Source organism: Oryctolagus cuniculus, chromosome 7, assembly GCF_964237555.1.
Source record: "Oryctolagus cuniculus chromosome 7, mOryCun1.1, whole genome shotgun sequence".
Taxonomy (NCBI): Eukaryota; Metazoa; Chordata; class Mammalia; order Lagomorpha; family Leporidae; genus Oryctolagus; species Oryctolagus cuniculus.
The window spans coordinates 111023128-111049803 of record NC_091438.1 but is presented as its reverse complement, the minus strand read 5'-3'; the positions used below and the strand labels follow the sequence as shown (position 1 = coordinate 111049803).

The window sequence follows — 26676 nt, the reverse complement described above, 5'->3', positions numbered from 1 at the left end:
TAAACTTGACACATATGTATTTCTGTGAATTTGTTTTTTTAAGACTAGGATTTATATAATAATTTTAGCATTCCCAGTATTGAAGGTTACCTTTCTCCATTCTGTGGTAATAGAATGAATCCTATGTCACAGTAGTGAATACCGTTGGTTGCAGTTGAAATTGGGAAAGATAAGTGCAAAACTTACTTTTACTAGAAGAATGGACTTAACTGTCTCATAACAATCCTTTATGGCCGGTGCCATGGCTCACTAGGCTAATCCTCTGCCTTGCGGCGCCGGCACACCAGGTTCTAGTCCCGGTCGGGGCACCGGATTCTGTCCCGGTTGCCCCTCTTCCAGGCCAGCTCTCTACTATGGCCCGGGAGTGCAGTGGAGGATGGCCCAAGTGCTTGGGCCCTGCACCCCATGGGAGACCAGGATAAGTACCTGGCTCCTGCCTTCGGATCAGCGCGATGTGCCGGCCGCAGCGCGCTGACCACGGCGGCCATTGGAGGGTGAACCAACGGCAAAGGAAGACCTTTCTCTCTGTCTCTCTCTCTCACTGTCTACTCTGCCTATCAAAAATAAATTTAAAAAAATCCTTTATATTTATGTAGTTTGCAGCTGTTATATACACACTCATGTTTTATCCATTGTACTGTAAGATCTATGTGCCAAAGGATTCTTGATTCTTTTCATGCAGTCCTGTTGATATTTATTCATAGTGTTACTTTTATTCTTTACCTTTATTTGTTGACAGTCTTATCAATGAAACTAAAAAATCCTGCTCCCTGTAATTATAGGACTATCTTCTCTCTCTAATGATGTTTAAGTGGCTGTGTGACTCACCACCAATCTTAGGAAAATTACTTGACCACTATGTGCCTCGTTTTTCACATTCACAAAATGGAATAATGATTTAATCTGTTTACAGGTTAAATGAGATAATACATGTGAGAGTCTTGGTACAGTACTTGGCTCTTAGCAAACACTCAATAAGTACCTTTATTACTGTATGCTACTTGTGGATCTTTTGTGGCTTCCCATGTGGAAATGTACAGATAAATGCAAAATGACTTAGCGTCTTACATGTTTATATGAGTAGGTATATCTGTGCATATGAAGTGTAATGAAATGTTAGTGCCCATGCTATTAACTCCAGGTAGTAGAAGGCAGGAAGCAGAAACAAATTTTAAGCTATTAAGTATTCTGTGTAATATTAATTTTTAAAAATCCTAGACTTATGCACCTATAAATTCATATATTTATTACATGTGTGCATATTTATAATGCAAATTACATACATAATGGAGAAAATAATAATTAATAAATGTTTTAAAATGTCTTTTCTGTAGGTTTCTGTTGCTGATTCTCTTTTATGTTTCCTGTCAACAGCTCAGCCATTTACCCTCAGATTGTTCAGCCAGCTTTGATTTTTCCAGGAAAGGCTTGTTAGTATTCACTGATAGCTCCATTGCTAATGGGAATGTCCATAGGCCCTCTAATAGTTCGACTGTTTCTGGGTTATTTCCTTGGACTCCAAAGCTGGGAAATGAAGACTTCAACTCTATCATTCAACAGATGGCTCAGGTAAAGTTATATCTTTTCATTGTACTATTTAGCTTTTCTTTTTCTGTTTAGCTTTAAAAAGGTACTCATCCTCACTCTTTTTACCTTAAAATGTGTTACTATGTACTTTGCTTGTGCATTTGTGTTATTAGGAGGAGTTGACTCATTTTTAAATCATGTTTTAGAAATTGTTTGGATTAAAATTATATAAGGAAAGCACCCACGTGTGTGTGTGAAAATGTTTAGAAAATGACTGTTTAGAAAATTACTCCAATTGGACACATTTCTGCTCTTGTAAAGAAAGAGATTCTGAGCCGGCGCCGTGGCTCGATAGGCTAATCCTCCACCTTGCGGTGCCGGCACACCGGGTTCTAGTCCCGGTTGGGGCGCCGGATTCTGTCCCGGTTGCCCCTCTTCCAGGCCAGCTCTCTGCTATGGCCAGGGAGTGCAGTGGAGGATGGCCCAGGTGCTTGGGCCCTGCACCCCTGGGAGACCAGGAAAAGCACCTGGATCCTGGCTCCTGCCATCGGATCAGCGCGGTGCGCCGGCTGCAGCGGCAGCCATTGGAGGGTGAACCAACGGCAAAGGAAGACCTTTCTCTGTCTGTCTCTCTCTCTCACTGTCCACTCTGCCTGTCAAAAATTAAAAAAAATAAAATAAAATAAAAAAAAAAGAGATTCTTATTGGCTTTCATCACAGAAGAAAAATTAATATGTGTGCCAGAAATTATTAAATACTAATTAATATTGTTTAAAATTTTACATCATAGCAGAATGAATAAACTACATCATTTGGAAAATCCAAGGAAACATTCTAGGGTAATACAATTGTAGCCCTTAGCATCTATTAAAAATTAAATAATAGTTGAATTTGGCTGTGTCGGTTTTCTGTTCACCTTATGATCTAATAAGTGCCTTTAAAAGTGAAACTTTAATTTTGAAAGAATCTGTTTAGGGTGTAAAAGTTAAATAATGTTCTGGACCTAATTTCATTTTTACTTTCTTGTTGTGTGCTCTTCATTTGACTAATAATTTTTATAGAATACATTTGCTAGGAGCCGGCGCCGTGGCTCAATAGGCTAATCCTCCACCTAGCGGCGCCGGCACACCAGGTTCTAATCCCGGTCGGAGTGCCGGATTCTGTCCCGGTTGCCCCCCTTCCAGGCCAGCTCTCTGCTATGGCCAGGGAGTGCAGTGGAGGATGGCCCAAGTACTTGGTCCTGCACCCCATGGGAGACCAGGAGAAGCACCTGGCTCCTGCCTTCAGATCAGTGCGGTGTACCAGCCGCAGCACACGGGCCACGGCGGCCACTGGAGGGTGAACCAACGGCAAAAGGAAGCCCTTTCTCTCTGTCTCTCTCTCTCACTGTCCACTCTGCCTGTAAAAAAAAAAAAAAAAAAATACATTTGCTAGTTGATTGCATTTATAAAGTTCTCATGTTATGAATATAGTTTTTTTAAAGATTTATTTATTTGAGGGGCCAGCACTGTGGCATAGCGGGTAAAGCCGCCACCTGCAGTGACAGCATCCTGTATGGGTGTGGTTCAAGTCCCAGCTGCTCCACTTCTCATCCACCTCTCTGCTACAGTCTGGGAAAGCAGTGGAAGTTGGCTCAAGTCCTTGGGCCCCTGCACCCACATGGGAGACCCAGAAGAAGCTCCTGTGGCTTTAGATTGCCACAGCTCCAACTGTTGGGCCATCTTGGGAGTGAACCAGTATATGGAAGACCTCTGTCTCTCTCTCTCTCTGCCTCTGTCTATCTGTACTGTCATTCAAATAAATAAATCAATCTTTAAAGATTGATTTATTTGAAAGGCAGAGTTACAGAGAGGCAGGGTAGTGTGGTCTTCCATCTGCTGGTTCACTCCCCAAATGGCTGCAATGGCCAGAGCTGGGCTGAGCTGATGCTGGGAGCCTGGAGCTTCTTCCAGGTCTTCCACATGGGTGCAGGAGCATAAAGACTTGGGCCATCTTCTACTGTTTTCCCAGGCCACAGCAGGAAACTGGATTGGAAGTGGAGCACCTGGGACTGAACTAGCACCTATATGGGCTGATGGCACTGCAGGCAGTGGCTGTACCTGCTAAGCCACAGCACTGGACCCAAGAACTCAGTTCTTAACTAAAGTAAAAATCTACCTGTTTGTCATGGAGTAGAACCCGTTTGGACTGGAGCATTGGAACATCAATTCATCACAATAGAATTAAAAGCAGAACCCTAAAAAATGCAGCATCTGGCTCTGACTTACCCTAAATGCTAGCATGTTTTTGATACGTCTTGTTACTTTCCTCTTTTAAAGGTGTATTTTGCATCAAGAGAATTCAGGGAAATTCAGGATACAAAGTAATGTAGAACGTGCTGTGGGGAAGGAGGTTTTTTTCAGAAGCTTTCTTCTAGCCTTGGACTCTCTTTCAGAATGGGAATGGAGTGTGAAGATGCCTCATGACTCCCTCTTGTGTTCTGTCCTGAATAATCAAGGGAGAGGCTTGCCAGAAACAATTGATTCCTGAAATGTTGTTTATTTGGTTTTGTAAAGGTGACTTAGGAGAAGCTGTTTTTGTGCTAAGAAGTTTTGGTTCTGAGGAAAGAGTGTGTTGGTTACTGGTAAGTCATTGGCTTGTTTTTTTTTTATCCCTGTTCCTTCCTCAGGGTCGGCAGATTGAATACATTGATATAGAACGGCCTTCAACCGGAGGCCTTGGATTCAGTGTGGTGGCCCTTAGAAGTCACAATATGGCAGAAGTGGACATCTTTGTGAAGGAAGTACAGCCAGGGAGTATAGCAGACAGGTGAGGAAGATGTTCATTTTGCTAATTCTTTTCTGACAAATCTGAAAACATTGGTAAAAGAATAAAAAACTAGTGTCAAAAACAGTAATAATAGCATGAACTTACTTTTAGCTATTCTCATGCATTTGTCAGGCCTTTTGTTGACTTTCACATATACTGTGGCAGCTGTATAGGTAACATTGCAGCATTTTTTTTTTTTTAATATTTATTTATTTATTTGAAAGAATTACAGAGAGAAGGGGAAAGACAACAAGATTGGTCTTCCATCTACTGGTTCACTCCACACTGATCACAATAGCTGTGGCTGTGCCAGGCCAAAGCCAAGAATCAGGAGCTTCTTCTGGGTCTCACATGTAGGTGGCAGGGGTCCAAGCATTCAGGCCATCTTGTGCTGCTTTCTCAGGCACATTAGCAGGGAGTTGGATTGGAAGTGGAGCAGCCAGGACTGAAATCGGCATCTGTATGGGATGCCAGTGTCACAGGCAGCAGCTTAATCCACTATGCCACAACATTGGCCCTTATTACAGCCTTTATTAGATGGAAAAAACTGAGGTTCAGAAAGCCTCAGGATATCTGTAGTTACAAAGGTATTGATGCTGGAGTCATATGATTCTAAGACAGTCTGAATGCTAAGCTAGAGCTCTTTACACTCTGTCATTAACAAGTGAACATATTTTAGCTATAGCCTGATCAGTAGAATGAGAATATTGAACCTTTCATTCTGCACACTGATTTTAAGAGTATAACAACTTTTTTGGTGGACATATTATACTTTTTTTTTTTTTTTTTTTGACAGGCAGAGTGGACAGTGAGAGAGAGACAGAGAGAAAGGGCTTCCTTTTGCCGTTGGTTCACCCTCCAATGGCCACCGCGGCTGGCACGCTGCGGCTGGCGCACCGCGCTGATCCGATGGCAGGAGCCAGGTACTTATCCTGGTCTCCCATGGGGTGCAGGGCCCAAGTACTCGGGCCACCCTCCACTGCACTCCCTGGCCACAGCAGAGAGTTGGCCTGGAAGAGGGGCAACCGGGACAGAATCCGGTGCCCCGACCAGGACTAGAACCCGGTGTGCCGGCGCCGCAAGGTGGAGGATTAGCCTAGTGAGCCACGGCGCCGGCCAACATATTACACTTTTGATTTATTATGCTATTGTCAGTAAAGAAGCCTCTTATGTCTATCACCCCATTTACACTTGCTTTTTTTATTTAAGGAGTATATGTAAGCATTATATTTTGCTTCCATTTAGTTTCCAGTCTATAATTTATTTTATTTATTTATTTGAAAGGCAGAGAGAGGCAGGGAGAGTGAGAGACCTTCTATCTGCCAGTTTACTCCCTAATTTGCCACAACAGCCAGATCTGGGCCACGCCAGAGCCAGGGGCAGGAATTCCTTCCTGGTTTCCCACAGAGGTGGCAGGGGCCTAAGTACTTGGACCATCTTCTGCTGCCTTCATAGGCACATTATCAAGAAGTTAGATCATAGCAGAGCAGCTTCGCCTCAAACTAATGCTCTAATATCGCATGCTAGCATTGGTTTATTATTTATTTAATAAATACCCTCCCTAAATATGCCTGTTAGAGTAATAGCAACTACGGTGATATACTATTGTAAGAATTCTCAGTCAACAGAATGTCTTTTAATTCACATTCTCAATTCATGGAAAATTAATTTTAATCTCTCCTAATCAAAATTCAGATATAACATTTTCATACCTTTATATCTTAATTCTGTAGTCTAATACAGCATATCCTCAAGTATGTTCTATGGAACCATAGCAATGGTCAGATATGTTTGAGAAACTCTTGATTCTTTTTTCTTGGGGGATTAGGTATACACAGTTTGGGTAATCATAGAATTGTTTTTTTCAAGTTGGGACAGTTCTGGGAGTAAGAGCACATGCTATTAGTAAAGAAACAGCAAATGAAACAGATAGCAAGTATAAAATAGGCCTGTTCTTAGATCATACAATATAGACCTGGACTTAGAATTGCTGTTAGCTTACTGCAGGCTTTGAGATCCTTTAAAGAAAAATCATTTTGATTGACCAGCTGTTCTATATAATTTTAACTTTTTCTTCTCTTTTAAAACTGTTATTGTGATGTCATTCACTAAATAAACTTGACTATTTTGAAGTATAGAATGTAGTTGTTTGTAGTATATTTACAATGTTAGGTAACCATCTCCACTATCTAATTTCCATTATCTCTAAAGAAAACCCTGACATTGTTAGACTGATTAATAGTTTTTCCCAATTCCTTCTTCTCTCCATCCCCTGGTAACCACTAATCTGTTTTCTATCTGTATGGAACTTTTAATATGGACTCTTTTTCTTCCTACAACACCTATTAAATTCCTTAGAACGCTTTGAGAAGTACTGAAATAATATATTTGTCATCCTCCCTAACTTTGTGGTTTCAATATATTGGATGTTTAGATATACAAATCCTATTGATAGAAAGTTGAGCAGCAGTATCTGGTATGTGGGTTCTTTATTCCAGGTTGGTCTTCCAATACTCTAATTTTAAAGCATTCATATCAATAACAAATATAATTGTCCCTACATTCAGCATTTACTTCTCCATTATTTCATGAGGTTATCATGAGGTACCTTGCTAAATACTTTTTTCACAGGTTGCCATCCCATATGTCCATGGTATTTCTGTGATCTACCATATATAGATTAAATACACACAGACTTTAACCCCAAGGACACGAAACTAGAACCAACACCTCTTTGAGACAGATATTTGGGGAGAGAAAGCCTTTATTAGAAAAGGAAGACTTGGGGCCGGTGCTGTGGCACAGTAGGTTAAAGCCCTGGCCTGAAGCGCTAGCATCCCATATGAGCACCAGTTCTAGTCCTGGCTGCTCCTCTTCCGATCCAGCTCTCTGCTATGGCCTGGGATGGCAGTGGAAGATAACCCAAGTGCTTGGGCCCCTGCACCCACGTGGGAGACCCAGAAGAAGCTCCTGGCTCCTGGCTTCAGATTGGCTCAGCTCCAGCTATTGCAGACATATGGGGAGTGAACCAGCGGATGGAAGATCTCTCTCTCTGCCTTTCCTTTTTTCTCTGTAACTGTGACTTTCAAATAAATAAATACAGCTCCTGTGCTTGGAGTGTGGCTAGTACTTAACTGCAGGGGATCATAGTGAGAGATGGTGCAGGATGTGACCAGTGAGAGAGGGACCAGCCAGGTAGGACATGCTAGAGCATATAAAGGGTCTTCATAGTCTTGTAGAGGTCTTCCTTTATTCTAAGGACTTTCCACATAAAACTGTTATTTTAGGAGTTTGTCTAGGGCCTGTTGACTCTCAAAGTCATGGAAATTCATTATCTCTTAATGTTGTGGTGGAGAAATAAGAACTGAGCTTCCCTTGAATGGAAAGTCTGAATTTGGGGTATATGTTTGTGTGTTTGTGTACAAATTAATAGGGAGTTAAATAGCATGTATATCATATAATTGCATGTAATTGTATTGGGGAAAGTTAATATCTGCCATTAAATGTATGTATGTTATAGCTGTATACATTTTTTAGAGATTTTTTAAAAAGATTTATTTATTTATTTGAAAGAGTTATACAGAGAGAAGGAGAGGCAGAGAGAGAGATAGAGAGAGAGGTCTTCCATCCATTGGTTCACTCCCCAGTTGGCCACAGTGGCCGGATCTGTGCCGATCTGAAGCCAGGGGCCAGGAGCCAGGAGCCAGGAGCTTCTTCTGGGTCTCCCACACGAGTGCAGGGGCCCAAGGACTTTGGCCATCTTCTACTGCTTTCCTGGGCCATAGCAGAGAGCTGGACTGGAAGTGGAGCAGCTGAGACACAAACTGGTGCCGATATGGCCCGCCAGCACTGTAGGCGGCAGGTTTACCTGTTCCACCACAGCGCCAACTCCACTTGTATTATTAATAATCATATGGAAAGCTAAATTGTAAGTAATACAAGCAGTAAAGCTAATTCTTCTGTTTGTTTATTTTAAAATTTTTATTTATTTTCATTTTATTTGAAAGGCAGAAACAGAGGTCTTCAATATGCTGGTTTACTCCCCAAATGCCCTCAACAGCCAGAGCTGAGCCAGGCTGAAGCCAGAAGCCTGGAACTCTATCCAGGTCTCCCAAGTGGGTAGCAGGGATGAAAGTATTTGAGCTGCCATCTGCTGCCTCCCTGATACTGATTAGCAGGAAGCCAGACCTATAGAAGAATAGCCCAAACTCAAAACAGGTGCTCTGAGATGTAGGGATGTGGGCAGTTCAAGCAGTCACTTCAGCCATGGACCCAAACACCTGACCCCTAATTAATTTTAGAATATCCAGGCCAGTGTTTTGGCATAGTGGATAAAACTGCCACCTACAATGCCAGCATCCCATATAGGTGCTAGTTTGAGTCCTGGATGCTCTACTTCTGCTCTAACTCCCTGAAAATGCACCTAGGGAAGCAGAGGAGGATTCACATTTAGAAATAACTGTTTCTTTAGGACTGGAGAAAGTTTCATAAGAAACACTCTCAATTTGAAGTTTTTTTAATTATGTAAATCAGTTATGCATATAATAGGAACTTAGAAAATACAGAAACGTAACCAACAAAACACTTGAGACAACTAGGAAATAGCATTAGAAGGTTTTGTTTGAATAAAGTTGAGGTCAATTAAATCTGAGTATGTACCATTCTGTATCTAATTCTTGCCTCTTAATATAACATAAGTGACTTCTAATATCAGTAAAATGATGTTTAAGCAGCATTTTAAATGTTACACAGTGGATTGTCAGAGCCACTCACAATTTTGACCTCAAAAATTAAAATATTCAGCTTGCTAGTTCCAAGGGAGATTCTAGAGCACCCAATTCCCTGTCCTCAGAAGATTTGAAATCTAATAAGCTGGGAATTAGCCAGCTTTGTGAGAGCACACACAGTTGCCATGAGTGTTCAGTAAGTGATGGACTAGTTCAGAGCACTGTGGAAATGAGGAAGTGAAGGAGAGGCTGAGACTTGGTTGGATTGGTAAGGACCGATTGAATTTGGCTGAGCAGAGTGCAAAGGCATGAGTGATGAAGGAAGCAGTTTATACTAGAGTAGGAAATGCCAGCCATGTTCAAAGAAGAGATCAGAGTAGCTGGAGAAGGGGTTTGTGTGAGGAGGAACCTGAGTTAGAGGACTCCTTGGGGTGGGACATACAGACCTTTGAATACCAACTACTATTTGTTGCACAAAGCTCTTTTCCTTGTGTTCCTAGAAGTCAGTAGTTACTATATTCTGGTCTGTGACAAAGTTTTTCTTTTTTCTTTTCTTATTTGAGAGGCAGAGTTACAGACAGAGAGAAAGGTCTTCCATCTGCTGATGTTCTCCCCACATGGCTGTAATGGCCAGAGTTGGGCCGATCTGAAGCAGGAGTCAGGAGCTTCTTACAGGTCTCTCATTTTTACAGTACAGGGACCCAAGCACTTGAGCCATCTTCCACTGCTTTCCCAGGCCATACACAGAGATGGATTAAAGAGGAGCAGCTGGAACATGACCTGGCATCCGTATGGGATGCCAGTGCTACGGGTGGAGGCATAGCCTACTGGACCACACTGCTGGCTTTTTTTTTTTTTTTTTTTTTTTTTTTTTAGATAAAGATTTTAGACAAAGTTTTGCTGGTCTGCCTCAAATTGAGAAAAATAAGGACATTATGATGGAATTTTCATTATTTCAAGTTTTTTCATGAAAAGGATTATGCTCTGTTCTGAAATCTCTTCCTGTATTTTTTTTCTGAGAGAACCCTTTATTTTAGAGATTTATTTTATTTATTTGAAAGGCAGAGTTACAGAGAGTGAAGAGGGGAAGGAGGAGGCAAAAGAGATCTTCCATCCATTGGTTCATTCCCCATATGGCCACAGCATTCAAGGCTGGGCCTGGCCATAGCTAGAAACCTGGAACTCCTTCCTGGTCTCCCATGTGGGTGGCAGGTGCCCGAGTTCTTGGTCATCTTGTGCTGCTTTCCCAGGTGCATTAGCAGAGAGCTGGATCAGAAGTAGAGCAGCTGGGATTGAACTGGCTCTCATGTGGGATGGACATCTCAGGTGGTGGCTCAACCTGCTGTTCTTTTTTTTTTTTTTTTTTCTATTTTTTGACAGGCAGAGTGGACAGTGAGAGAGAGACAGAGAGAAAGGTCTTCCTTTCCTGTTGGTTCACTCTCCAATGGCCGCCACGGCCAGCACGCTGCGGCCGGCACACCACACCGATCCGATGGCAGGAGCCAGGTGCTTCTCCTGGTCTCCCATGGGGTGCAGGGCCCAAGCACTTGGGCCATCCTCCACTGCACTCCCTGGCCACAGCAGAGAGCTGGCCTGGAAGAGGGGCAACCGGGACAGAATCCGGCGCCCTGACTGGGACTAGAACCCGTTGTGCCGGCGCCACAAGGTGAAGGATTACCCTAGTGAGCCGCGGCGCCGGCCCAACCTGCTGTTCTAAAAACTGGCTCCTGTTCCTGTACTTTTTAAGGTTAAAAATGTTATTTTATGAAATAATCATGATAGGAGTTTATTTTCTTTCCTTTGGCTCTCTTTATTTGTCAATAATCACAGATGACCATTGTTTTTTTTTTAAGATTTATTTTTTTTATTTTAAAGTCAGAGTTAACACAGAGAGAGGAGAGGAAGAGAAAGAGAGAGAGGGAGGGAGGGAGGGGTCTTCCATTTGCTGGTTCACTCCCCAATTGGCCGCAATGGCTGGTGCTGCACCGATCCGAAGCCAGGAGTTTCTTCTGGGTTCCCCACGCGGGTGCAGGGACCCAAGGACTTGGGTCATCTTCTACTGCTTTCCCAGGCCATAGCAGAGAGCTGGATTGGAAGTGGAGCAGCTAGGTCTTGAACTGGCACCCAAATGGGATGCCAGTGCTTCAGGCCAGGGCATTAACCCACTGTACCACAGTGCCGGCCCTGATGACCATTTTTGAGTTGGGAAGTCTGAGCATGAAGAGAGCCTAGAAAGATAAATCTTGATGAATTTTTGGAAATTAGGTTTTGATACTAGATAAGGATGCTCCAGCTGGTGGAGGTGGTGCTGGGAATGGAAAGGAGGAAATGAGTGGATGCCAGAGAGACAAGAATGATGCAGACTTGTGGTGATAATGAATAAATAAGGGGAGGGGTTTCAGTGGTGTTTGGGAGATAATAAAGTCAGATATAGTTAACCAGGACCAACTAAATCCTAGGCTGTCCTTAGAATGTGCTTTTACATAATTACTTAAGGAGTAAAAGACCAGGCATCACAGGAGTCACTGTGTACTTAGTTCTCATGTGGGATCTGTCCTTAATGTGCTGTACATTGTGATTTAATACTATAACTAGTACTGAAACAGTATTTTACACTTTGTGTTTCTATGTGGGTGTAAACTTTTGAAAGCTTTACTTAATATATGCTAAATTGATCTTCTGTATATAAAGATAATTGAAAATGATTCTTGATGTGAATGGAAGAAGAGCGGGAGAGGGGGAGGGTTGCGGGTGGGAGGGAAGTTATTGCGGGGGGGGGGGGGCATTGTAATCCATAAGCTGTACTTTGGAAATTTATATTCATTAAATAAAAGTTACAAAAAATAAAATAAAAAAATCAGGCTGTTATATTGCTTTAAACAAATGTTTCATTTCTTATATGATTAAGGGATCAAAGATTAAAGGAAAATGACCAAATATTGGCCATTAATCACACACCGCTGGATCAGAACATTTCCCACCAGCAAGCAATTGCATTATTACAACAAACCACGGGATCTCTGCGGTTGGTTGTGGCCAGGGACCCAGTCCACAGAAAAAGCAGTACTTCTACAAGCTTATCTGACACAACTCTGCCTGAAACAGTGAGTTGCAAATTTGGAAAAATACTTAATTTTGTATTATGCTATTGATTGTAAGAAGTGTAAAGATTTAGCAGGTATCATTTTACTTATCATAACCCAACATGATCATATCTCTAAATGCAGCTTCAAGCTCGCCCCTTCCTCCCTCCCCCCTCCCTTTCTTCCTTCCTTTCTAGATGTATTTATTTGTTTTGCCCTCGGAAACCTTTTATTGAGGTATACAAACTTCATGTATTTCATAAATACAAATTTAAGAACACCTACCACCCTATCCTCCCTCCCAACCACACTCCTACCATTCTTCCTCCTCCCTCTCGTATTCCCATTCTTATTTTTTAGTAAGATCTATTTTCAATTAACTTTAAACAGGTAACATTAACCCTAAACTAAGTACAGAGTCCAACAAATAGTATGAAGAAAAAAAACAACTTCCTCAACAGTCAAGATAAGGGCTGTTCAAAGCCATTGCATATCAAAGTGTCAATTTCATTGCTATAGATTACTTTTTAGGTACTCTGTTAGTTACCACACATCAGGGGGAACATATGGCACTTGTCTTTTGGGGATTGGCTTATTTCCCTAAATATGTTTTTCAGTTCTAATTCTTTGATCCATTTTGGGTAGATTTTTGTGTAAGGTATAAAGTGGGGATCTTGCTTCATACTTCAGCATGTGGAAATCCAGTTTTCCCAGCACCATTTGTTGAAGAGGCTGTTCTTGATCCAGGGATTGGTTTTAGCTCCTTTATCAAAGATAAGCTGTTTGTTGAAGCATGGATTGATTTCTAGAGTTCTATTCTGTTCCATTGGTCTACACGTCTGTTTTTGTGCCAGTACCAGGCTATTTTGATTATAACTCCCCTGTAGTAGGTCTTCAAATCTGGTATTGTGATGCCTCTGTCTTTGTTGTATAAGATTGTTTCAGCTATTCAATATCTCCTGTGTTTCCGTATGAATTTCAGTATCATTTTTTCTATATCTGAGAAGAATATCCTGGTTTTTTTAATTTTTTTTTTTATTTGAAAAGAAGAGTTACAGAGAGGCAGAGAGAGAGATCTTCCATCCACTGGTTCACTCCCCAAATGGCTGCAGTGGCTGGAGATGAGCCAATCCAAAGCCAGGAATCAGGAGCTTCTTTCAGGTCCCCCACGTAGGTGTAGGATCTCAAGGACTTGGGCCATCTTCTATTGCTTTCTCAGGCCACAGCAGAGAGTTGGATCAGAAGTGGAACTGCCGGGTCTCCAACCAGTACCCCTGTGGGATGCCAGTACTGCAGGTGGCAGTTTTACCTACTATGCTTCAGTGCCAGCCCCATCCTTGATATTTTAATTGATATTGCATTGAATCTGCAAATTGCTTTCAGTTATATGGACATTTTGATAATATTGTTTCTTCCAGTCCATTGACATGGATGATTTTTCCATGTTTTTCTGTCTTCTATTTCTTTCTTTAATATTTTGTAATTCTGATCATAGAGGTCTTTGCATCCTTGGTTAAATTTATTCCAGAGTATTGATTTTTTTTGTGTAACTGTTTTGAATGCGATTCATCTTACAAGTTCTTTTTCAGCTTTGGCATTGTGTGTGTATATAAAGGATATTGATTTTTAGGTGTTAATTTTATATCCTACCACTGTACCAAACTCTTCTATTAATTCCTGTAGTCTCTTAGTGGAGTCTTTTGGATCCCTTATATAAATTGTGTTATCTGCAAATAGATATAATTTGACTTCCTGTTTCCCAATTCATATCCCTTTGATTTCTTTTTCTTGCCTAATGGCTGTGGCTGAAACTTCCAAGACAATATTGAATAACAGTGGTGACAGTGAACATCCGTGTCTTATTCTGGATCATAGAAGGAATGCTTCCAACTTTTCCCCATTCAATAGGATGCTGGCTATGGGTTTGTTATAAATTGCCTTGATTGTATTCAGGAATTTTTTTTTTTTTTTTTTTTGACAGAGTGGATAGTGAGAGTGAGACAGTCAGAGAGAAAGGTCTTCCTTTCCTGTTGGTTCACCCCTCAATGGCTGCCACGGCCAGCACGCCGTGGCCGGCGCACCCCGCTGATCTGAAGCCAGGAGCCAGGTGCTTCTCCTGGTCTCTCTTGCGGGTGCAGGGCCCAAGCACTTGGGCCATCCTCCACTGCACTCCCTGGGCCACAGCAGAGCGCTGGACTGGAAGAGGAGCAACTGGGACAGAATCCGGTGCCCTGACCGGGACTAGAACGCAGTGTGCCGGCGCTGCAGGCGGAGGATTAGCCTATTGAGCTGTGGCGCTGGCCAGGAATGTTTTTCTATACCCTGTTACTTGAAGTTTTTATCATGAAAGGATGTTGTATTTTATAAAATGCTTTCTCTGCATCTGTTGAGATAACCATATGGTTTTTGTTCTTCAGTTTGCAATGTGCTATTTCATATTGCTTGATTTGGAAATGTTGAACCATCCTTGCATACCAGGGATAAAATCCCATGTGGTCTGGGTGAATGATTTTTCTGATGTGTTGTTGGATTTGATTGCCTAGTATTTTTTTTCCTCCATTTTGTTGCAAATGACTGGATTTCATTGTTTTTGACTGCTGTATAGTATTCTATAGAGTACATGTCCCGTAATTTATTTTTTATTTAGTAAATATAAATTTTCAAAGTACACTTTATAGATTATAATGGCTTCCCCCCCATAACTTCCCTCCCACTCGCACCCCTCCCATCTCCCGCTCCCTCTCCCATTCCATTCACACCAAGATTCATTTTCAATTATCTTTATATACAGAAGATCGATTTAGTATATATTAAGTAAAGATTTCAAAAGTTTACACCCACATAGAAACACAAAGTGTAAAATACTGTTTCAGTACTAGTTATAGTATTAAATCACAATGTACAGCACATTAAGGACAGATCCCACATGAGAACTAAGTACACAGTGACTCCTGTAGTTGACTTAACAAATTGACACTCTTGGTTATGGCGTCAGTAATCTCCCTAGGCTCTTGTCATAAGTTGCCAAGGCTATGGAGGCCTTTTGAGTTCACCGACTCTTATCTTATTTAGACAAGGTCATAGTCAAAGTGGAAGTTCTCTCCTCCCTTCAGAGAAAGGTACCTCCTTCTTTGATGACCTGTTCTTTCCACTGGGATCTCACTCACAGAGATCTTTCATTTAGGTCTTTTTTTTTTTTTTTTTTTTGGACAGAGTGTCTTGGCTTTCCATGCCTAAAATACTCTCATGGGCTTTTCAGCCAGAACTGAATGCCTTAAGGGCTGATTCTGAGGCCAGAGTGCTGTTTAGGACATCTGCCATTCTATGAGTGTGCTGTATGTCCCGTTTCCATGTTGGATCATTCTCTCCCTCTTTATTCTATCAGTTAGTATTTGCAGACACTAGTCTTGTTTATGTGATCCCTTTGACTCTTAGACCTATCAGTGTGATCAATTGTGAACAGAAATTGATCACTTGGACTAGTATTAAGTAGAACAAACAAACAGAAAATACTAAGAGGGATAACGTATTAGGTTGTTCATCAACAGGGCAAGGGCTGATCAAGTCACTGTTTCGCATAGTGTCCATTTCACTTTAACAGGTTTCCTTTTTGGTGCTTGGTTAGTTGTCACCGATCAGGGAGAACATATGATATTTGTCCCTTTGGGACTGGCTTATTTCACTCAGCATAATGTTTTCCAAATTCCTAACAGGGATCACTTTTCAGTTAAAATTTAAACACCTAAGAATAATTGTGTGTCAATTACAGAGTTCAACCAATAGTGCTAGAACAAAAAAATACTAAAAGGGATAAAGTATTACATTGTACATCAACAGTCAGGATAAGGGCTGATCAAGTCACTGTTTCTCATAGTGCCCATTTCACTTCAGCAGGTTTCTCCTTTGGTGCTCAGTTAATTGTTGCTGATCAGGGAGAACATATGATATTTGTCCCTTTGGGACTGGCTTACTTCACTCAGCATAATGTGTTCCAGATTCCTCCATCTTGTTGCAAATGACTGGGTTTCATTGTTTTTGACTGCTGTATAGTATTCTATAGAGTACATGTCCCATAATTTCTTTATCCAGTCTACTGTTGATGGGCATTTGGGTTGGTTCCAGGTCTTAGTTATTGTGAATTGAGCTGTAATAAACATTAATGTGCAGACAGCTTTTTTGTTTGCCAATTTAATTTCCTTTGGGTAAATTCCAAGGAGTAGGATGGCTGGCTTGTATGGTAGGGTTATATGCAGGTTTCTGAGGAATCTCCAGACTGACTTCCATAGTGGATTAACCAGTTTGCATTCCCACCAACAGTGGGTTAGTGTCCCTTTTTCCCCACATCCTCTCCAGCATCTATTGTTCGTAGATTTCTGAATGTGAGCCATTCTAACCGGGGTGAGGTGAAACCTCATTGTGGTTTTGATTTGCATTTCCCTGATTGCTAGTGATTCTGAACATTTTTCATGTGCCTGTTGGCCATTTGGATGTCCTCTTTTGAAAAATGTCTATTGAGGTCCTTGGCCCATCTCTTAAGTGGGTTGTTTGTTTTGATGTTGTGGAGTTTCTTGATTTCTTTGTAGATTCTGGTTATCAACCCTTTATCTGTTGCATAGTTTGCAAATATTTTTTCCCATTCTGTCGGCTGCCTCTTTACTTTCCTGACTGTTTCTTTGGCATTACAGAAACTTCTCAATTTGATGCAATCCCAAATGTTAATTTTGGCTTTGACTGTCTGTGCTTCCGGGGTATTTTCCAAGAAGTCTTTGCCGGTACCTATGTCTTGCAGGGTTTCTCCAATGCTCTCTAGTAATTTGATGGTGTTGGGTCATAGATTTAAGTCTTTAATCCATGTTGAGTGAATTTTTGTGTAAGGTGAAAGGTAGGGGTCTTGCTTCATGATTCTGCACGTGGAAATCCAATTTTCCCAGCTCCATTTATTGAAGAGACTGTCCTTGCTCCAGGGATTGGTTTTGGATCCTTGATCAAATATAAGTTGGCTGTAGATGTTTGGGTGGATTTCTGGTGTTTCAATTCTGTTCCATTGGTCTATCCATCTGTTTCTGTACCAGTACCATGCTGTTTTGATTGTAACTGCCCTGTAGTATGTCCTGAAATCTGGTATTGTGATGCCTCTGGCTTTGTTTTTGTTGTCCAAGATTGCTTTAGCTATTCGAGGTCTCCTGTATCTCCATATGAATTTCAGCATCATTTTTTCCAGATCTGAAAAGAAGGTCTTCGGTATCTTGATTGGTATTGCATTGAATCTATAAATTGCTTTTGGGAGAATGGACATTTTGATGATATTGATTCTTCCAATCCATGAGCATGGAAGATTTTTCCATTTCTTGGTATCCTCTTCTATTTCTTTCTTTAAGGTTTTGTATTTCTCAGCATGGAGATCTTTAATGTCCTTGGTTAAGTTTATTCCAAGGTATTTGATTGTTTTTGTAGCTATTGTGAATGGGATTGATCTTAGCAGTTCTTTCTCAGCCATGGCATTGCCTGTGTATACAAAGGCTGTTGATTTTTGTGCATTGATTTTATATCCTGCTACTTTGCCAAAATCTTCTATGAGTTCCAATAGTCTCTTAGTAGAATATTTTGGATCCCCTAAATAAAGAATCATATCATCTGCAAAGAGGGATAGTTTGAGTTCTTTATTCCCAATTTGTATCCCTTTAATTTCTTTTTCTTTGCCTAATAGCTCTGGCTAAAACTTCCAGAACTATATTGAATAGCAGTGGTCAGAGTGGGCATCCCTGTCTGGTACCAGATCTCAGTGGAAATGCTTCCAACTTTTCCCCATTCAATAGGATGTTGGCCGTGGGTTTTTCATAAATTGCTTTGATTGTATTGAGGAATGTTCCTTCCATACCCGACTGCCTAGTATTTTGTTGAGGGTTTTTGTGTCTATGTTCATCAGAGAAATTGGTCTGTACTTCTCTTTCCTTGTATCTTTCTCAGGTTTAGGAATTTAGGTAATGCTGACTTCATAAAAGGAGTTTGTGAGGCGTCCCTCCCTTTGAATTATTTTGAATAGCATGAGAGGAATTGGAGTTAGTTCTTTAAAAAATTTTTAAAGATTTTATTCATTTATTTGAGAGGCAGAGTTACAGAGAGAGGAAGAAACAGAGAAAAAGGTCTTCATCTGCTGGTTCACTCCCAATTGACCACAATGGCCAGAGCTTGGCTGATCCACAGCCAGGAGCCAGGAGCTTCTTCTGGGTATCCCACGTGGGTGTAGGGGTGCAAGAACTTGGAGAATCTTCCACTGCTTACTCAGGCCATAGCAGAAAGCTGGAACATCAGGGACTAAAACTGGCACCCATATAGGATGCTGGTGCCACAGGTGGAGGCTTAGCCCCCACAGTACTGACTCCATTAGTTATTCTTTAAATGTCTAGTAGAATTCAGCAGTGAAGCCATCTGTTTCTGGGCTTTTCTTTGTGAGAGGTGTCTTTATTTTTGATTCAGTCTCCATCTTGGTTATTGGTTTGTTTAGGTTTTCTGTGTCTTCATGGCTCAATTTTGGTAGGTTGTATGTGTCCAGAAATCTCTTCATTTGCTCTAGGTTTCCTGGTTTGTTGACATACAGCTCTTTATAGTAATTCCTGATGATTCATAAATGAGAACTTTTCTGGGCACTGTATTCTGGGTTGACAGTTTTTTCTCTTAAGACTTGGACTGTATCTCATGATTCTCTTCTAGCCTGTAGCTTTTCTGATGAGAAGTCAACTGTGAGTCCAGTTAGAGATCCTCTGAAAGTAATCTGGCATTTCTTTTCTGTACAATTTAGAATCTTTTCTTTATGTTTTACTGTGGAGAGTTTGACTACAATGTGTTGTGGTGAAGATCTTTTCTGGTCATGTTTGTTAGTTCTGTGTGCTTCCTGTAATTGGATGTCTCTTTCTTTCTCCAAATTGGGGAAGTCTTCTGTAATTATTTCACTAAAAAGGCCTTCTAATCCATTCTCTCTTTCCATGTCTTCAGCAACTCATAAGACCTGTATAGTTGGTTTTTGATTGTATCCCATAAATCTTCAACACTGTTTTGAATTTTTCTAATTTCTTTTTTTTTTTTTGGTCTGACTAAAATTTTCAGATTTTTCTTCTGACTTGAATATTCTTTTTTTTTAATATTTGACTTCTTTATTTGAGAGGTAGAGCTACAGATACGGAAATGTAGAGATAGAAAGGTCTTCCATCCACTGGTTCACTCCTCAGATGACCGCAACAGCCAACTGGAGCTGAGCTGATCCAAAGGCAGGAGCCAGGAACCTCCTCCAGGTCTCCCACGTGGGTACATTGGCCCATGGACTTGGGCCATTTTCCACTGCTTTCCTAGACCATAGCAGAGAGCTGGATTGGAAGAGGAGCAGCCAGGGCTAGAACTGGCGCCCATATGTGATGCTGGCACCACAGGGGGAGGATTAATCCACTGTGACACAATGCCAGCCCGGAATATTTGTTCTTCTGCTTCACTGAGTCTATTGTTAAACTTTCCACTACATTGTTTATTATGTTAAATTCTTTACTTCTAATATTTCACTTCGATTTCTCTTTAAAATCTCAATTTCATCGGAATAATGTTCATTCATGTCATGTTTGGATTTCTTTAATTCATGGATTTGCTTTTGATTACTCCTGAATGATCTTAAGATCAATCTTTTGAATTCTGTTTCCATCATTCCTTCAGTCTCTTCATCTTCACATTCTAGTATTGAGGTGTTGTTGTGTCCCTTTGAGAGCATCATGTTGTCTAAGTTATTTTTTGAATTTCTGTGTTTATTTTTAGGCATTTGTTGAGATACTCGTTTTTGGCAGGTACACTGTCCCCCAGAGGGCTCCAAGCCCAACTCATGCCAGCCTCTCCCTGCAGCTTTATTGCCAGTGGTGTGGGCCACTGCTGTCTGATCTCACCTCACTCTCCAAAGCTGGTGCTGAGGATCTCTCAGCTGCTGGGGTCCTGCGTTGTGTCTGTGTTTGTGCTGTGCATGCACACCCTCCATGTAGATCCACATAAGGAGTTTCCACTGCAGTTTTCTCCCTAACTCTTCCCTGAGATTGCACTTTCTCCAGTTTTCTTTTTATTTTTTTAAACTGTCTTCCCCTAGACTAGAGCAGCAAGCTCCCTCTGTAATCTGCCATCTTGGATCCTCTTTATTTATTTATTTATTTGAAAGGCAGGATTACAAAGAGAGGAGGAGAGGCGAGAGAGAGAGAGAGAGAGAGAGAGAGAGAGAGAGAGAGACCATCAACCTGCTGGTTTACTCCCCAAATGGTTGCATCAGGCAGGGTTGGGCAAGGCCAATGCCGGGAGCCAGGACCTTTATCCATGCCTCCCACATGGGTGCAGGGGCCTAATCACTTGGACCATCTTCCACTGGTTTCCCCAGCCATTAGCAGGGAACTAGATTGGAAGTGAAGCAGCCAAGAGTCAAACTAGCACCCATTTGAGATGCTAATGTTGCAGCTTTGGCTTAACCCACCATGCCACAACTCTGTTCCAGTTTCAGCATATTTAAACAAGATGATTCCTCTGGGAATCTCATTAGTGTCTCCTCATTTAAGACTATTATTTAATATAGAGGTGAAATATTAAGTGCAGTTTATTTGGTGTTGGAAAGAATTTTCTGTTCCTTGCTGATGTAGCCAGTTAATTTAGTTTTTATTAGAGATTTACTGTTAAGTGTCTTAAATAAGATTTGGTTGTTTATTTCAATGACATTATTTTTTGTAAGTTACAATGGAGGTTTATGACTGGATTATTAATACTACAGAATTATCACAGGTTTTTTTTCATGTAAGGATGTATATTGAACAATTTAAAAGAAGTATATGTCTCTTTTGGAAATACTTAAACTCGCTTTGTAACGTTTTACAGATTTTGGCCTGCATTTTCATAATGCTGGCTAATCAGTCTTATTTTCTTATAACACTAAGTGCTACCTGATTTATTTAACTTTCTTTCATTGGGATAAAAGGAAAAATACACTGGGTACAGTACAAGGTAACAATACAGAATTATGTATAGATATTTTCCCTGCTATAATCAGTAATATTTATGTAGCACAATTTACGTAATAAATACAATGAACAAAGTAGAACATTGTTTAACATGTAAAAATCAAGGGCTTTGGAGTCTGGCTTTGGTCAGTTCAAGGCCATGTCTTCTACATCCTGGCTGTGTCATATTGGGTATCTAGGTTCTTTGACATCTTCACACTTCGGCTTCTTCATCTGTTCTTTGTAACTAATAGTTCTATTTGATTCTCAGAGTAGATGTCAGGACTAGATGAGAAGGGTTGTGAAGAGCTCAGCATAGTACCTGATGCAAGTCAACACTTTGTGAATATTAACAGCTATGGTCAATTCACACATACTGTTTTAGCCAACATTGTTTCACAGATAGTAGGTGTTGTTCTAAATATGAATTTATTAATAGTTCCAATATTCTCATTTATTTTAAAATTGCATAAAAATTTTACCATTTAGTATAATAGAAAAACTAAATAATGAATATGCTTTAATGATCTTGACTAGGCAGACATTGTTCTGCAGTTGGATGCTGTGAATTTAATGCATATTTCTCACAGAAAGCCTATTAGTTAAAACACTGTGTCCTTTAGATTTGTATAATCCTATTGCTGATATTGTCAGTTGGGCTACCTTTTTTCTCTCATAAGAGTTTCCTGAATTAGCCCTTACCTGTGTTTTTCTTACCATTTCATTAAAAAAAAAAAAGATTTATTTATTTACTTGAAAGAGTTACACAGAGAGAGGAGAGGCAGAGGCAGAGGCAGAGAGAGAGAGAGAGAGAGAGAGGTCTTCCATCCATTGGTTCACTCCCCAACTGGCTGCAACGGCCAGAGCTGCACTGATCTGAAGCCAGGAGCCTTTTCTGGATCTCCCACATGGGGGTACAGGGGCCCAAGGCCTTGATCCATCTTCTACTGCTTTCTCAGGCCACAGCAGAGAGCTGGATCAGAAGTGGAGCAGCCGGGACTTGAACTGCCACCCTTATGGGATACTGGCACTGCAGGTGGCAGCTTTACCCGCTATGCTACAGCGCTGGCCCCTCATTTTTATATAGCTATTAGATTAATTTTCTTAAACTACTGCTTTGTTCCTGTCATTCCCTCTCTAAAATCTGCCATTATTCACACCTGCTTACCCATTTAAATCTAATCTCTTGACCATATCTTAGATGCATTCTCTTATCTGGCTCAGCTTTTCTCTGATATTTCCCTTTTGCTTGAATGTCTGTTTTTTGAGCAGCGCAACTTAAATGTCTCTTTTCCTTGAAAATTTCTGTGAGTCTTTTTGGGATATAATGTCTTGTACTCATCCCTGAACTCTTTATGACATTCTGTGATTCTTGAATTCAAGCAAATACATATTTTTTGATTCCTACCATATACCTTGCCTTGTGCTAGGTTTCAAGCATAAACATGGAAATAAAACCTGCTGCTTGTCTTCTTAGAGCAGCGGCATTTTTCTGATATTCTACCTTGTATTTAGTTTCTCTCCACTGGATGATAAGATCCTTAAGGGCAACCTTATGATCATTTATATATACATATCTTGTTCTTTAGAAATTTGCCTTGTTTAACTATATGAATGTTCAATTTGTTATACATCTGTTTTTTTTTTTTTTAGTAATTATTGTTTTTGAAAGCTGAGAATCTGTGTGTTTCAATGACACTGTGACTTTTACCATTAATTTCTAGGTTTGTTGGGGCCACATTGAAGATGTTGAACTCATTAATGATGGCTCTGGGTTAGGTTTTGGAATAGTTGGAGGAAAATCAAGTGGCGTGGTTGTGAGGACTATAGTTCCTGGAGGATTAGCAGATCGAGTAAGTTGATCTTTGTCACTTTTGTTTTACAAAATTTAAATAGTATGTCTTGAAATGTAATTTTATGATATGATTTCTTGGATACATTACTGTGTAACTAGACTTTAAGTATAACTTTAAAAATGGTTGATTTCATAACTATCCTGCTTTCTTTTAAACAGTCCCTAAATTGACAGGCTCCTTGATTCCATCAGAGGACAATGTTTATTGAAAAGAATTGTTACTGAGTATTGCATTTTGAGCATCTGTATATTCTCCAGAGTATCTTTCAAAGATCTCAATGTTAAAATCAGAAGGTTCACGAATTATAAGTATTTGACCCAATGTGTATAGTAAACTTCACTGGATTTAAATTTTTTTATATTATAAATCTAATGACTGTCCTTCAGTATTTAGCAGTGTTTAAACTGACAGCCATTACAAAGCTTAGCAACTAATTCTGCTGAGTTTTACATCAAAAAAAATGTTAAATACCACATTTATTTATAATTAAGAATTATTTTCATTTTATTTGAAAAGAAGAGTAGGAGAGTCTTCCAAAACACTGGTTTACTCCTTAATTGCTTGCAACAGCTTGGGTTGGGCCACTATGAAGCCAGGAGTCCAGAACTCCATCTGGATCTCCAGCATGGGTCTCAGGAACTCAAGTATTTGAGCCATTCCCTGCTGCCTCCCAAGTCTGCATTAGCAAGAAACTGGAATTGGAAGTGGAGCTGGGATCCAAATCCAGGAATTCTGATATGTGTTGCAGGCATCCCAAGCAGCGTCTTAACTACCACCTCAAAACCCGCCCCTACATTTAGTTTTTAGGAATAAGTTTATAAATTTGATTATGAAGCCAGTTGATAATGCAGAATGTCCATGATAAGTTAGAAATAATTTTAGTTATTCCTGCAATCAGAAAAATACGTAAAATTTCACTGATTATTGCTAGGTGACATAAATTTTTCCCTTCTAATGGACATACATCTGTAAGTACCAATAAACTTGCTGTGGAAATGCAGCTTTGAGATAATTCTGCATCAAGTTTGTTCCATTTTAAATTGAGCAGTCATTAATGTTCCTGTTGTCCCTTCATTTTAGAGTATTTATTTAGTACTTTGGTTGTCAGGGTTTAGTCTGGGGGGGTCCCTGAGACCCTTGTAGAGATCTATGAGTTCACAATGGTTTTTGTAATAATTGTGTGTGTAAGTATCCTTTTCACTCGGTTGGCATTTGTACTGGTGATGCAAAAGCTATGGTAGACTAAAACTGCTGGGGATTTGGCATAGAAAAGGCAGTGGCTTCAGACTGTACCATTGTCAACACAATCTTTCCTGCTACATGCTTGTAACAAAAGAGAAAATGCCATTTTCACTTATGGCTTGTTTTTGTTTTATTTTTAAAAATGTATTTATTTATGTGAAATATAGATTTACAGAGAGGAAGAGACAGAGAGAGGTCTTCCATGCACTGGTTCACTCCCCAAATGGCCACAACTGTCAGGGTGGGACCAGGCCAAAGCCAGGAGCTTCATCTAGGTCTCCCATGTGGGTGGCAAGGGGCCAAATGTTTGGACCATCTGCTGCTGCTTTCCCAGGCGCATTAGCAGGGAGCTGGATTAGAAATGGAGCAGCTGGGGCTTGAACCTGCCGCCATATGGGATGCTGGCATCGCAGGTGGCCGCTTTACCTGCTGTGCCACAATACCAGCCACAGAAGGTTTTTTTAGATGATGCAGGCTAAATGACAAATTTTAGTAAATTTTGACCTTGTTAATATGTGTCTTTTAAATATGGTGTGACAAAATGAAGTACCATGTAGCATTCCTGCTATATATTGAAGTATGATGGTTGTCTTGGGGAAAAAAAACACTTGCCAGATGAACTAGCCACTTTTTAAATATGGAACATTTTTATTTTTGAAAGGAAAACTGACAGAAAAAGTATGGTTATTCAGACTCGGGTATTTGGCAGGCATGTCCTTGAAAATGAATGAAGTGAGCCTGTTGCTTCAAGGAAAACAACTGACAGTGTGTGTTGGCAATGATAAAATTTGAGCTTTCGAGCAAAAATTAGAATTCTGAAAAATTTTTGTTACTATGAGCTTGAAATATTCCAATATGTAAATATTTTTCTGATTAGATTTATGATTTTAGCCAGTATTATTTTTAATCTTATACAATGAACTATGTCTATATTTGGGATCTGCATAGTTCTGTGAGTTGATATTTTCTGAAGACCAATATGTGTTATGAAAAAGTAATTTGTGGATAAAAGATCCACTCAAAATTCAAGGTAATATAATGGATTTGTTTTTTTAAGATTTTATTTATTCATGTGATTAGCAGAGTTACAGACAGAGGGAGGGAGAGACAGAGAGAAAAGTCTTCTGTCTACTGGTTCATTCCCCAGATGGCCACAATGGCTGGAGCTGGGCCAATCTGAAGCCAGAAGTCAAGAGCTTCTTCTGGGTCACCTACGCCGGTGCAGGCACCCAAGCACTTGGGCCATCTTCTACTGCTTTTCCTGGCCATTGCAGAGGGCTGGATAGGAAGAGGAGCAGTTGGGACACAAACAAGTGCCCCTGTGGGATGCCGATGCTGCAGGCAAAGGCTTAGCCTCCTGTGTCACAGTGCCGGCCCCATACAATGGATTTTTAAAATATTTATTTATTTGAGAGGTAGAGGTATAGATAGATAGAGATAGATATCTATAGAGTGAGAGCTCCCATCTGCTGAGTCACTCCCCAAATGCCCACCATGGCCAGGGGCTCAGCACGGTCTAAAGCTAGGAGCTGAAAATTAAATCTGCATCTCCCACATGAGTGGCAGGAACTGAATCACTGGGGTCACCACTGCTGCCTGTGAAGCTCTGCCTTAACATGAAATTAATTAGGAATCAGAGGTGGACTTCAGGGGCTGGTGCTGTGGCTTAGCAGGTAAAACTGCCGCCTGCAGTGCCAGTATCCCATATGGGTGCTGGTTTGAGTCTCTGCTACTCCACTTCCCATCCAGCTCTCTGCTATGGCCTGGGAAAGCAGTGGAGGATGGGTCATGTCCTTGGGCCCCTGCACCCATGTAGGAAGACCCAGAGGAGGCTCCTGGCTCCTGGCTTCAGATTGGTGCAGGTTCAGCCATTGTGGCCAGTTGGGGAGTGAACCAGCAGGTGGAAGACCTCTCACTCTCTGCCCCTCCTTCCCTGTATAACTCTGACTTTCAAATAAATAAATAAATCTAAAAAATAAAAATCATTGAAGAGAAAAAAAAATAGGTGGACTTCAAACTCAAGTACTCCAATATGAGATGTAGTTGTTTTAGCTGCTCGACCAAATGCCCATCCCAGATCAATGGATTTTAATGAAACAGTGTCTGAAAGTTTAATTGGTTTCAGATTGCACATTACAAAAAACCATCACTTAGGGTGGGGGTTGTGGCACAGCCAGTTAAATCACTACATTGTATATCAGAGTGCCAAGGACCCAGTCCCACCTCTACTTCCAAGACAGCTTCCTTCTAATGTGCACCCTGGGAGGCATCAGATGGTGGCTCAAGTACTTAGGTCACTGCCACCTACATGGGAGACCTGGATGGAGTCCCTGGCTTTCCTCTTGGCTCAGTCCCAGCAGGAACTTAGAGAATGAACCAGTGGATAGAAGGTATCTCTCTCTGTAGCCATGTCTGTCACTATAGC

The 26676-nt window shown here is 40.7% G+C and overlaps 1 protein-coding gene across 10 annotated transcripts in view; it reads left to right on the top strand.

Moving 5' to 3' along the window:
- PATJ (PATJ crumbs cell polarity complex component) overlaps positions 1 to 26676 on the top strand; it is a 438074-nt gene that overhangs the window by 18186 nt on the left and 393212 nt on the right. For all 10 annotated transcript variants that reach the window (XM_070078398.1, XM_070078393.1, XM_070078397.1 and 7 more), the window contains exons 4-7: positions 1375 to 1569; positions 4196 to 4335; positions 11971 to 12166; positions 22878 to 23006. In XM_070078398.1, the coding sequence (XP_069934499.1) occupies positions 1375 to 1569; positions 4196 to 4335; positions 11971 to 12166; positions 22878 to 23006 (660 nt within the window). The remainder of the gene's footprint in view (positions 1 to 1374; positions 1570 to 4195; positions 4336 to 11970; positions 12167 to 22877; positions 23007 to 26676) is intronic.